The 13,976-nt window shown below is 44.4% G+C and overlaps 1 protein-coding gene across 1 annotated transcript; it reads left to right on the forward strand.

Annotated features, from left to right (window-relative positions):
- The first annotated feature begins 5,823 nt into the window (after positions 1–5,823).
- On the forward strand, positions 5,824–12,386 carry PSMD7 (proteasome 26S subunit, non-ATPase 7). Its single transcript, XM_037409463.1, has 7 exons — positions 5,824–5,970; positions 6,832–6,923; positions 8,245–8,337; positions 9,212–9,309; positions 9,630–9,710; positions 11,087–11,178; positions 11,886–12,386. Exons 1-7 carry the CDS (start codon positions 5,897–5,899, stop codon positions 12,322–12,324), a joined length of 969 nt encoding a protein of 322 aa, XP_037265360.1. The 5' UTR covers positions 5,824–5,896; the 3' UTR covers positions 12,325–12,386.
- Positions 12,387–13,976: the final 1,590 nt, after the last annotated feature.

Genomic DNA, 13,976 nt, shown 5'->3' on the forward strand with positions numbered 1-13,976 from the left:
CTATTAAATAATTCATAGAATTAGTACTGGAGAAAAGTTAGCGAATAAAACAAAGCTGAAAGTAAGTTTCTTTCAGACAGTTCGTTTTTCCAGATGTATCATCAAGCACGTTAGCAATTTTTCATTATTTATTAAATGTATTACAGGAACACAGCCAAACTACAAGCCAAGAAGTCCAACACACACACATTTTTAAAAATAGGGAATGTGTCTTGGTTATAGAACAAAAGAACTCATTTTATCACTTGGCTTTACCGCTTGAGAAAATGGCTCCTGGTGTGCTGAACTCCATGATAAATGTGCCCCCTCTAGATCTTTATTGCCCTTGTAAATCAAAGGACTGACAGCAGTTAATAAGAAAGCTTTTGAGTGGTTTTGAAGTTTTGCTTTGTACAAATAAAATCTCATATTAAAGAATTTGCTAGATCTCAAGGTGTGGAAAAATGAGTATGACTAGAACCTGTTGTGCTTTTTTTTTTTTTAACTGTTTGTTTCCACTATTTAAAAAAAAAAAAAAACAAACAACCCAAAATGTAGTAAGGGTACCAGAATAAAATAAGTAAATCATTCTGTACTGAAATGCAAAAATTAGAGTCAGTGACTTGGTTATTAAAAAAAAAATCTGGAATTTCTATACTCTGTGATATCTGGACAGGGAAGCAAACATCAGAAACTTATAATATAAAAACATGAAAGACTTTTCCATAATTTTACATTACAAGTTGACAATACTTCCACAAACCACTTTTAATTAAAGAAAGTGACAATTCTACATCCAAAAGTTATCAGTCAAAATTCCACTGTTGCACTGTTTAGGGAGGATAGGATTATCTAAGTCACCAGCTAACCACAAGTATGAACAAAAGTTTTTTAATCCGTTGGCAGAAACTACAGCAATGTTCACAGATGGCCAAATTATGGTACGTAGCACGAGTTCTACTTATGCATGTACCTTTTGGTCAAGCAACAGTACCCTATAGGGAAACAAAAATAAATTACTACAACACCAATATTTAACAGTCATACCATAAACTGAACAGATTAATTTATAATTATCAATTTAAGTTTGCTTTAGAGATTACATTCTAGAACAAACATTTGAAAAAAACAGTTATTTGGAGGTCTTCAGAAACAAACTGCAGGCTGGGTAAGGACACATTTTATGGCATCATGCATTGTGTATACAGTGTCAGCATTTCACTGAATTACAGTTTAACCAAAACAAATTAGAATTAATGTTGTGGTGGCTTTCTGTTTTGCTGCCATGGCTTGCATTATCCTTCTTCGATTCCAGACAGCATCATTCCATCTAAAACAGTTTACGGCGCACCCTGGCCAAGGAAATCTTAACAGGAAACTACAGTTATTTGGACAAAGCTAAACGTATTTATAGGGAAATAAATATATTTCCTGTTCAAACTGGTAGCGCAGAGGTATTATGTGACAAACTATCAACAGGTGTAAAGAAAGCCTAGCTTCTCTTGACTGGATTTTAAACAGATTTTAGAAGGCATCTCCATGAAAATACATGTTGGTGGACATTGTCTCTTTACCCGTTCAGTTCCCGCAGCCCAATCTAGGAAAAATAAAGTAGGGTTGTGTTTTTTGTTTTTTTTTTTGTTTTTTTTTTTACACAAACAGAGATAACCAGTATTAAAGGAGCACATTAGTATCATTTAGGATTAGGATCCAAAGTATCAGGCATCAGTATTTGCTAGCTGTGTGGATCTTTTGTGGCCAAAGTCCCAAGAATGTCACTTACCACTAGCAGACACCACGAAGCTACAGAGGAAAAGCAAATCAAACCGAAGTGTTACTGCCTTCTGTGTGATTTACCCTCCGCCCTACACCTCCAGTCTGGCCTGCCCACAGCCCACTATTTGCTTGCTCATGCAATCCTCCTTCGTGCACTCTGCCCTTTAGGTAGGCAGAGGACACTCTTTGTCTGGGAGAGTCTCAGTGACATGAATAATCAAATCTTTCTTCCCAAGGAGAGCCTACTGACCATCAAACAGCAACTCCTTCTCAGACATGATGGCAAAATACACATTAATAGAGCCTGCTTTGTGTATAGTTAAGTCTGGAGGTAACTGAGCCATCCAAGGCTCAGTTCACACCCTTGACGAACTCAGGTTATTACTGTGCCATGCTAGCATTGTCACTTAAAGCACTGTTATGTTGCTAACTTTCATCATTGGAAAGAACACCTAGAAATACAAACTGAAGGTATTCAGTAAATGTATGCTTTCTCTAATCTGTAGATGATCAGACTCTTCTGTGATTCTACGAGCAGAATACCTCCATTTGACTTTTCTCCTATTACCGATTCCCATCACTGCCCCCCCCCCCCCAATATTAACAGATTGAAAGAAGGCAAGAGATAAGGCCACTTAAAGCATCCCTCCACTGCATTATTGTGGTTTTGTAGGCCAGCATTAACTAAAGTAGAAAGCAGCTGACAAGCAGAGACTATGCTTGATGGCTGCCCGGAGAATGCGTCACCAATCTAACAAGGATCTAGGCCCAAACATGACACAGGACATTTCACAGAAAACAAAACCAAATTTCTGAAGCATTACTTCATAATTTAAAGACAAATACTAACTCCTGATGGAAGTGAGATTTCTGAAGTAGAAGTGCAATCCCCAAGACTGGTAAAAGAGGTCAGAATATGATAAAATATGCAGAAACCACTCAGAATCTGGGTACCAACAGTTTCCTTCCTGCTGCTTCACAGCAGCTCACAGTGGCAGATCTTGGTTCAGAAAAGCCTATAGAGATATCCTTCTGTGCCACCAGTACTATAACCTTGCACTTGAGGAGAGTTTACAACACCTAACAAATCAAAAGGAAGAGAATAATGGCAAAATGTGAGTTCAGAATGAAGTTACAGGTGGCACCATTCCAGTATTCACGTTCTGCAAATGAACTTTTAAAATGCAGTCATAACTGATGCAACACAACTGGGATAGCTAGCTCAAACATAGCAATGTCCACCTCCCCAGACAGCATGTTTCTCTGCTGCTGACTTCCCCCTTGAGGTTATCAAGGCCATTTTTAAGGAAGGCTAGAGGTTGGTTTGATTTTTAAACGACTTTATGATTATTTATTCTTATTTTTCAATCCAGAAAATGTTCTTAAACCTCTGAAAACAGTTATGTATAAGTTTTGGGGGTTTGTGGGTTTTTTTTTGTTTGGGGTTTTGGGGGGGGGGGGGGGGGGGGCCGTTTTTTTTTGTTTGGGTGTTTGGTTTTTTAACACAATAAAAGCCCAACAATTTAAACGGAACAAGCGATTCCATCACCAAGAACAAAACACAGCTCCTTCCCTCCCCACTTCAGGTCAGTTGCCAGGTGTTTGTGCACTGCAGAACCTCTCTAAACTTCGAGTTTCAGCTCAGCAGCCATGAGCCAAATCATATATAAGTATTGATGTTTGCCACTCTACGGTTAAATTACATCAAGCATCAATGCAATCAACTCATTAGCTGTTTTTTATTGAGCACCAACATTCATTACTTACTTTTCAATTCTTTGATTAAGCAACATATTGCCCGTATTCCCAGTCTACATCTACCAGCTGATTAGCTCAATAATACTGATAATCTTCTCAAGTCAAAAGAGCTGGGAAGGGAAGTAACTGAAATCCCTATCAGCTGACTCAATTTACTCCTTTTGTGTATAACATCAATACACTAAACTACTAGCAATACAATCCAGCAAATGAAACTTCAAATGTGCAAAGTTAGAGAGTAATTTTAACAAAAAGTCACAGCAGGTCATTAAAATGCCCCTTAATTGTCTCTAGATCATACTCTGTTATCCTTCCACAACCTTCCTGGCATGCTGAGATTTTAAATCTCTTCTGACTGATATAAGAACCAAGAACAGAATTGAAGTGTGATTGTCACATACAGAGTCTGAATGCCAAAGGTCAAAACAGCTTACTGGTATGCTGGCCCACTGCTCCAAATTTTATATCTTTTCTGTCCCTTGGTTATTGCCTGACATGATTTAACAACTGTAATTCCTTATTTAACGATGTCAAAGGTTTTTAGGAAATTGACTGTATTTCACCAACGATATATTTCTTCTTGATGACAGAGTGGTTAAAATGATTTTAAACCAAGACAGCAAAATAAAGCAGTAATAAAATCAATAAAAGGTGCTTAAAACATTCCTTCTATTAGGTAATGGCATTTAAAATATCCATAGCTTGTAATGGCACTTAGGATATGCCCAAAAATCAATGAGCTAAATTACTTATTGAACTAGTTAATTTGAACATTGAGTTTTATATGTATATTGATAAAGCAAGCGACAAGAATACTGGCTATATTAGAATTTCACGGTCAGATGTCTCCCTCTGCTGGGAAACAAAACCTCTAAAAACTTGAGCAGACTTTTTTTTTTTAAAAAAAAAAAAAAGCAGTACTACCAGGATGTAAGTCTAAAAAACTCCACGAGAGGTCTTCAGTTGTCATAGAGTCTGTAGCTGAATGCTGCTTTTGCTGAAACCCACCAAGTGTCAAAAGACCTGAACAGCAACACTAAACTTCAGATTTCACCCACAATACCACCATTTGGTCAGACCTGAGAAATACACAAAGAACACGTAACATGTGGGAAAAGTGTAGAAAATAAGGGGGATCATAATGCTTTAACAACAGCGAGGCTGTCCTCAACAAATCTGCCAATACTTTTCCATGTTAGTAATTCCTACATAGCAGATTCAGAAATAAGCCTCAGGTGCTGTTTTCTTGCTGTAAGTATAAAAGACAAGCTCCGTATCTACCAGTTCCTACTCTTGAGGTACAAAACCCTTCTACAAAGACTCAGCTTAGTTCAAAATCTCTTTCTCCTTTACATCGAAGAAAGCTGTACTTTGGAGAGGAAAAACATTTACAAGAGAGGCTGAAGGATGCCTACCAAACAAATCAGCCTAACGCGGTCCCCTCAGAAGAAAGCAAACACTAACGGCAATAAAGATTTCTGCCTATTTATGTAGATTTTTATCACTGCAGTACTGGAAACCCTGAAGTTACCTGAAGCTCTGGAAGAGGTGATGGAGGTTTTCCAGCCCAGGCTGCAACACCTCCTGAAGTTGCAGAGGCAGACACAGAAGTTAGGGCAGAGCGCACAGCTAGGAAGGTCAGGATACCGCCCTGCCAGTGCTATTAGCACTTCCACTCTCTATCGAGTTGAGAGCGCAGCACCCCTGCATTTTAAACCTGCAGTCTAGTGGCAACGATTAAGATTACGACATCGTTCTGAAGCTGCTCTCTCATTTTTTGAAAGGTCACGGTGATTAGGAGATGTTCCTGACAACTGGAAAAAGGCAAACGCCACACTCATCTTCCGCAAGAGCAGCACAAGAAGCCGGGAAAGGGCCGGCCAGCCCCTGAAACCACCGTTTCTGGAAAGACGACAGGGCAAACGCTCTTGCGCGCCATTTAGTCAGCAGGCGGGCGAGGGACCCGCTGGCTGGGGCCGGACGCGGCTCGGCGAGGCTGCCCGCCTCGGGGCGCGCCGAGGCGCAACGGCGGGCGAGGGAGACCAGCACCCCCGGAGACCCCCAGGCGAAGGCCGCTCGCCGGCTGCCCGCCTCCCTGCTCCGCCGGCCCGCCCCTCACCTCCGGGCGGAGCGACCCGACTTCCCCAAGATGGTGCCGCACCACCGACAGCGGAGACGCACCTTCCCAAGATGGCGGCGGCGCGTCCGTCTCCCGCGACCTCTCCAAGATGGTGTCCCGCCGCCACCGCCCTCTCTAAGATGGCGGCGGCGGCCCCGCCCCGAAGCGGGGCAGGCTGGGAGCGGGGCCGCGCGGCGGGGAGCGGGCCTGGTGCTGGCGGGCGGGCGGGCTGGGCTGGCGGCGGAGCGGGGCCAGGCGGGCGCCATGCCGGAGCTGGCGGTGGACCGGGTGGTGGTGCACCCGCTGGTGCTGCTCAGCGTCGTCGATCACTTCAACAGGTGGGGTCGGCCGGGCGCGGAGCCGCGGCGCTGAGTCACGGTCATGGGCCGGGCCGGGCCGCGAGGGGAGCGGCGGGGCGGGCGGATCGGGGTGGGGGGGACCCCGCTCCTGAGGGGAGCGGCGCGGCCGGGCCCGGGCCGGCCGCTCGGTGCCCAGGGCCGCGATCCCCGGGCGGCGGGAGCGCGGCCTGCGGGAGCCCCCGGTCCGCCGTGCCGCCGGCGGTCGCTCGGGAGGAGGAGGCCGGCGGGCGGGAGCCGTGGGGCCGGCGGGGGCTGTCAGCGCTCTGCCCGGGCCCGCCGGCCGCGCTCGGCTCGGTACAACACCGGCAGGGGAGGAGTGGGCTTCGTTCCTGGAGCCGCCGCGGGCTGAGGGGGGGTAAAGCGTACCGCTCCCCGCGCCCAGGGAGATCGGCCTGCCTCAGCTGAACTGCGCCGACTGACAGGCAGTTCTAATGTCATTATCCAAAGCCTCAGAAGGCAAGCAAGCCCGCTGCTGTGAAAGCAAGCTGTGGATGACACCGAGCAGTTTTAAGAGCTTACTCACTGGTTTATAGCCCATTGTCCTGCGGAGAGGCTGCAGTGGTGCTTATTTTGGGTCACGTTCCCCCTCGTTAGCTGCATCAGACCACGTAGTCCTCACTCTGCATCGCTGGGTTACAAGGTTTCATTCTGAGGCCACTGAAACGCCTATTTCTGGATGTAAATTAACAATCAGTAGTAAAACAATCATAACGCATCGTCTTCTGTTCCAGCACACGTCCTGTTTAACTTACAGAAATTAGGCGAAGCAAGCGATCCACTGTTACCCTCTTTCTTGAATCAGGCTTTTTGTTGTAGGAACTGACAGTTTTTTCCATTTAGAATAGGAAAAGTTGGAAATCAGAAGCGAGTTGTTGGTGTGCTGCTGGGCTCATGGCAGAAAAAAATACTAGATGTGTCCAACAGTTTTGCAGGTGAGTTTGGGTGACCTACCCTTGTTCAAACCTCCTGAATTATTTAATAGATGAATGGCATTTGGGTTTGGGTTTTTTTTAAGCCGTCCTGCCAGAGCACAGATTGTTCCCTCCGTGTACAAATCAGCCTACATCTAACAAGAAATGCTAAGTGCTGACAAAAACACACCTATTCCAGCCAGTCTTGTGCTGCATCTTCCCTGTAGTGTTGTGCAATGTGGAATGTTTTGGGAGAAGGTGTAAACCTCTCTTAAAATGCTGCATTGGACTCGCTGACCTCTGCTGAGTGATCAGTGTCTCAACAGCTCATACAGAAATCATCAGCGCTTGGTGCTGATGTAGCAGTTACCTGCTTGTGTAAAGATTTAATGTATATTTTAGCTTTACTTTTTTTCTGCAAATTGTGTCCAGTTAAATACTAGTTCTTTCCTTAAATATGCTGTTAGTAGTGTTGAAATAGTTTCCTCTTAAATACTTACATGCGATAGTAAACTACTTCTTGAATGCACAGCTTTTGCTGACCCATTTGTGTTAGTTAGATCATTTCCTTCCCAGTTGGGGCTACTCTGTGACAAAGCAAAATTATCTCAGTTTATATATGGAGTTTTGCAATTTATATGGAGCTCTTCTCTCAAGTGGACTATTTTTTTTCCAGTTTTTGGAAGAACTTTTTTCCATCTGGGTTGAAAAGAGGTTTTAATGTCTTTTTGACAGCCTTTAAACTGTGAAGCTTTTACTATACCTGTAAATTGAAAGACTGAGACCAGTCTTTGTTCTCAGAACTGAGCCTTGAGTGCCTGTGTACATGCTAACTGATAAAGTAACTAGTTATTTACTTGAGGGTAAATAGTCCTTACTTAAAATGCCTCGTGGTGTTCTAGAAGTCTATAAAAGTGCTGATGACATGTGTTCTACACTGAAAAATAATTTTTCTTTTAGGTAGACTGTGGTTGATCACAAGTTATAAAGTCTGCTGGGATGCTCAGTTTATCATATCAAATGTCTGTGCACGCTGTTGAGTCACTTTTGTATGTGGGAGGATTGCTCTGTGATGCTTGATGGTGTCCACTGAGGATAACCCTCAGAATGCTTTGCATTTCATTCCTCAGTTCTAAACTGTTGTAATTATGAGGCAGCCGATACCTGAGAGAACTGACCAGCGCTGCAGGTTAGTTTGCGCAGCATGGTGTTGCAGAACAGTTGAAACGGATGAAAATCCACTCTCCTTTAGCAGCCAGATACCCTAAAACTCAGTGTTTCTATAAACATTTTCATTCTGGAAGCTGGATTCTTAAATATTGATGTTTTGTTTCATTCCCAGTCCCTTTTGATGAGGATGACAAGGATGATACTGTGTGGTTTCTAGACCATGACTATCTGGAGAACATGTATGGAATGTTTAAGAAGGTCAACGGTAAGTTGAGGTCTTCTTGCAGTCAGGGGTACGCTCCTAGAAACCTTCAAGACTGTCTGAGGAAGTGAATTCATGGTAAGGTAGAGAGTTAATTGCTCACGTAAGGAGTCACTCTGTGCTCATTCCTTGCATGGCTTCACTTTCACTTCGCTGATGGTTTTCCATGGGTTAGTTTGCGCAAGTGGTTTGTGTTCTTAACGCATTACTTTATACCTTTCTAGTTTTTTCAAGTCTACTGACAGCTTTATATCTTCAGAATAATTCAGATTTCAAAAATGCCGTTATTTCTGAAGAATTAAAAAATTTTCTCCTCTGTAGCCCGTCATATACAGATGTGCCCTGAAATCAGTTTTTTATGAATGTAAACATTACAAACTCACATTTTGTAAGTAATAGTTCTAATTGCTCTTCACCGCTTTTTAAAAAGTGTCTTTACTGCTCAGTTTGAGATTTTAAAGCTGAGTGTTTAGTCATAACTTCAATTCCTGTTCTTAGCCCTGGGACCAACTGTCATTCTCATGATACAGTTTACTTTCTAGAGTATATGCATCTCTACATGTCACCGTTTTAAGCTGTCAGATCCTGTTATCTGCAAAATTAATAAATGGTATCAAATAGGTTTAGCTAAGAATCTAGGGGCAAAGTTATATATGTGATTAGTAAGCTATGATAAGTAAGTACGACTAGTAAACTGTCTTTGTCAGTAGCCATGTGATTGTCTTCCCTGCTGTAATTCATTTCCCCGTGCTTTACATTCGTCATCTACACGCATCAGATGTTCACCCTTGATTTGCTAATTCAGTCTCTGCCTGAATCTTTCTGCTGTTGTCTTACCATGCAATTCTGATTTAGAATCCTTTCTGGTTTTGCTCAGCTAGAGAAAGAATTGTTGGCTGGTACCACACAGGCCCTAAACTGCACAAGAATGACATCGCCATCAATGAACTGATGAAAAGATACTGTCCTAACTCTGTAAGTGCAGCACTTTTTTGAGGGTTGTGGTTTTTTCCCCTCTCTCTTCCTAAATGAGGGATCTAGGAACTTTGGCTCCCACCTTTGTTACATTTAACGTACTGATACAGCATGTTGAAGACCTGGTAGCTATAAAGTAATTGAGGAACTCGGGTCGGAATCTGTTGAAACAGCTACAGATGTCTTTTCTCAGTGCCTGAAGTTAACGCCTTGGAGCAGCCCCTGTACCATTGCTGTGGAGTGCAGAGCTGACCTAGGTGGTTTTTTTCTAGTCTTTGAATCAAAGCCTGGTTTTCTGAAATGTGTGCTTTTTCTGTAAGGTGCTGGTGATTATTGATGTGAAGCCAAAGGACCTGGGGCTGCCCACAGAAGCTTATATTTCAGTTGAAGAAGTTCATGATGTGAGTATTTAACACGTCTCTGCCTTTTCCTAGGAAAAGAGTTTCCCTTAAAAGATGGCTGTTAGGATTGTCTTGTTTTCTGAAAGATGCATATCCCTTGGCACACAGTTGTCTTTTACATACAGGATGTTGCACTTACTAGCAAGGGCCTGTGACTTGCAGCCAAAATCTGCTGAAACCAGAGGTTAAATCCCGGTTGTAATATAAGCATTTGTAACTAAAGCTTTCATCCACCAGTGCTCTTGGAAGAAAAGCTGTGTGTTACTGGTTGACATAAGGAATTCCTCAGCTTCAGCTGTCGGTATGATGTAGATGCTCCTTACCTGCTTGTGTCATGTCTGTGGCCATGAAGAAAGTCAGATTGGAGCACTTTTTAATGTCAGCCTGTTGGCAGAGGTGTTCCGCTTAATTGCGCGCTTACTCATTTGTGCACCTGCCAGTGCTGAGTAGGTAGGTCAGGCATGAGGCAACACTTACTAATCACTTGCAGTACCATGCAGACAAACACCACACAGTAGTAAGTCAGCTTCAGCTTTTCATTTGCAGTTGTTTGATTTAAATTACATTCTGGATGTATATAAAAAAGTTTGATCCTTTCGCCTTTCTGAGGCCCTCACTATGGAGATAAAGCTGCTCCCAGTATTGCAGATGTTAGGTTTGCAGAATTTGTTCTTAGTTTTGTGAATTCACAATAATCTGGGTAGTGCTTTCTGTTTATAGCTGTATACTGGTGCAGGTAATGGCTTTGAAAACAGAAGGGTGAATCTCATTCCTAGAAATTCAGCATGTGAATCTTTTGAACATCGTCCTTAATATCCAGTGTATGAGTTATAACTTTAATGAGATTGCTCCTTATTAGTTTTTTTCTTTTCTGGAATCACTACATGCTTCTCAGCATACTGGCTGAGAGCAAGTACCAGGATGACGAAAGGTATCCCAAAAGGCAACAAGGTTGTATCAGGAAAGAAAGAAATAATGCTGGTATTTAGTGAGACTTTCCGTTGTACCCACCAGTACACAGACCAGCAAAATACATTAATTGAAAATTACACAGAGCACAGGAAAGAAGAAATTTCTAGCGACTCTGGGCTTGTGACAGTTGGTAACACTACTTAAATCAAGAAAAAAAAAGCAATAATGTACTTCAGTCCCCTGATACACCGTTTTTCCATAATTTGCCCCATTGCCTCTTCCTGATCCTATAAACGAGTGTCAGTTAGTCTTGCACTGCATCAGTTAGTCTCACGCCGCAGCGTTGAGTTGCCCCGCTGCTGGCATGTGAGACGCCTCCACTGGTGAGATGGCGCACGCCTTTGTACCTGCAGTCAGCTCTGTGCCCAGTCTGACCCTGTCTCCTGTATCCCTGCGCTTCCAAGGATGGCACTCCCACCTCCAAGACGTTTGAGCACGTGACTAGCGAGATCGGAGCAGAGGAGGCAGAGGAAGTTGGTGTTGAACACTTGCTACGGTAAGCATCTTTAGCATGAAAGCATTCTTACAAGGCTTTCGTAGCAGTGAATGCGATCCATCTGGCATCTCCCGGTGCCAGCTTCCTGGAGGAAACGTGATCTTGTTAAACATACTACTTAAATTCTAAGAGCATATTCATTTAGCAGTCTCACTTGGCATATTCACTTACTGCTAGCGGTAAGTGTGACTGCCCACTGATGAGATGATGTAAACTACATACTGATTCTAGCAAAGCTGCAGAATATTGCATCGTTTGGAACTGTGTCCGGCTGCTGTGTACCTCACCAAGCAGGACTGACCAGGAGCGTTGCAGATGGGTCTGTAGCTCTCCAGTCAAAAAAGAGAGCGCAAGAGAGCAGTCACTACACAAACTACGTCGCCTTTTCACCAGCTGGAAATCCTGTTCCTTTTTTCTGTCTACCCCTCTAACTGGTGTTACAAGTATTATTCCAAAGAGAACATACACTCACCACAGGATACAACGGTGATCTCTTTTAGGTGTACTTTGTAACGTACACCAGTGTGTTCTCACTCTCTGACTTGCAGCATTCATGTCCATTATACTTCAGCTGCACTTCAAACTGCTTTTCTTTTTAAGCTGGAAATACCTTAACAGATCTTCACTTAAGAGTGAATGTGCCCACCTCTTAATGAGAATGCAAAGGAGCGGTCTAATGCTGATTCTTTCTGTTGTGGGTGTTTCAGAGATATCAAGGATACGACAGTGGGCACTTTGTCCCAGCGGATCACAAATCAGGTCCATGGTTTGAAGGGACTGAACTCCAAGCTTCTGGACATCAGGAGCTACCTAGAGAAAGTAGCCATGGGCAAACTCCCCATCAATCACCAGATCATCTACCATCTTCAGGATGTCTTCAACCTGCTACCAGATGTTAACCTGCAAGAATTTGTCAAGGCCTTTTACCTGAAGACCAATGACCAGATGGTAGTAGTATATCTGGCTTCTCTTATCCGTTCCGTGGTTGCCCTGCACAACCTCATTAACAACAAGATTGCCAACAGGGATGCAGAGAAGAAAGAAGGACAGGAAAAAGAAGAAAGTAAAAAGGAGAGAAAAGATGAGAAAGAGAAAGACAAGGAGAAGAGTGACATCAAGAAAGAGGAGAAAAAAGAGAAAAAGTAAAATGCGTAGTTTTTTTATTTGTAAATTAAAAATCTTGTAAACTAAATCACTTTGATGCTGGGTTCTTTTCTCTTGGTGAAATGGTCAGCACTCTGCTTTCCTCGGCTTTGGCACCTGCTTTTTGTGCTCATCATAACGTGGCTGGATAGATCTCACACCAGCAACAAGCAGAGGGTTACCGGGGGGGGGGGGGGCCAGGCCTGGCAGCTGGGGTCTCAGCACTGGGCAGGGAAGCAGTAAAAGCCAGGGGAGAAATTTTAATGTTTTTTTTCAGCGCAGCACATTTCCTTCCCCCAGCACCCCTTCATGCACTTCTGGGCCAGCAGCTGAGGCTTTCTACCACCTGCTATGTCAGCCTTTGTTCTGGGTACACATCTTACCTGACACTGAGCTTTCACTACCGTGTGAGACACAGTTTGTTAGCATGGATTCATTTTAGAGCTGAGGAGAAGGTGCTGAGCTCCAGCGGCACCACAGAGTGACTTTTTAAAATTTTTTTTGCTGTCCTTTCTAGCTGGCCAGTGACAAGCAGTGTTTGCTGGCTTGTTCCCTGACACTTAAAAACCCAAACAAAAAACTGTGTATGTGATGCTCTGCAGTGGTCGAATGGGGAGCCGATGGGAATGGTGCTCTGGTGAGGTTCTGCATGGTGCTATGACACCGAAGAACACCTTCCCTTCAGTACGACAGCAGGCCGTTACCATATTAGGCTTGCAGCATGCATACGTATTTGCATTTTTCAGGCCCAATTTGTTACAGTTTGCCGATTCCATGTAACATGGACATCTGTATTTAATCTGGCTCCTGTTTGCACAGTCCCCAAGCACCTTGTTGCCTGTCAGCATAGCGCCTGTTACAGCTTCCATCAAAGGGACGGGGGCGATGGCCGGGCTGTTGGCTCGGTGCAGAGCGCCCCGCCAGCCCCTCTCTGCTCACTTCTCAGGCCTTGTCGTTAAAACATCTGTGGTGGCACCAACACAAGGCTGGCTTCTCAGCTGGCGGGACACCAGGGAAGCGCTGGGGAGCCTCCCTCACACAGCAGCTCTGTCCTGGCACCATGTCACTGTCCCATGCAGGGAGAGGGTGCGCAGGTGGCTGCAATTCCCCTGCCACCTCCCAGGCCAGGAGGGCGAATGGCCTGCCCGCAGCCAGGGGAGCTTCCTTCTGGGGCAGGGCTGGCCCCGGCTCTGCCGTGCTTGGCAAAGATCTCCCGCAGTGCGGCACATGTACAGACTATTAAAAAAAAAACAACCCAAAAACAAAACAAAAAACCCCAAACCCACACAAAGAATCAACCAGCCCCGGCAGCTGCTGAAAAGCCACGGCATGGCAGAATTCCTGGCTGCAGGCTGGCCCCCAGCGATACGAACAGTGGGCTTGTTTAGTTCTGCTTGCGCTGGATTTTTTACTGACCACCACCGGCCTATGGACATTGACCTCACGCACCTGATTTAGTTCCGCCAACGCCGCTATGGGTTTCATCACATGGTGGCACAGGGAGGCAGCTCCAGCTCTGGGACAAAGCCCTGGAGATGTTTTTAGCAACGTGTTATTATAGATTGGGCAAAGACAGGCAGGAGCGCTGCGCCCAGCCTGACGCTCCTGTGCAGTGTGTGTGTGGAAAAAAGTACGTATTATTTATGACCTCATTG

This window comes from Falco rusticolus, chromosome 15 (genome assembly GCF_015220075.1).
Source record: "Falco rusticolus isolate bFalRus1 chromosome 15, bFalRus1.pri, whole genome shotgun sequence".
Classification (NCBI taxonomy): Eukaryota; Metazoa; Chordata; class Aves; order Falconiformes; family Falconidae; genus Falco; species Falco rusticolus.

Bases quoted from the DNA above. Each gene is read 5' to 3' on its own strand.
- PSMD7 (XM_037409463.1), top strand. From the start codon at position 5,897: ATGCCGGAGCTGGCGGTGGACCGGGTGGTGGTGCACCCGCTGGTGCTG. The intron at 6,924-8,244 runs GTGAGTTTGGGT...TTTCATTCCCAG, and splicing joins TGTGTCCAACAGTTTTGCAG to TCCCTTTTGATGAGGATGAC. The intron at 9,711-11,086 runs GTGAGTATTTAA...TGCGCTTCCAAG, and splicing joins CAGTTGAAGAAGTTCATGAT to GATGGCACTCCCACCTCCAA.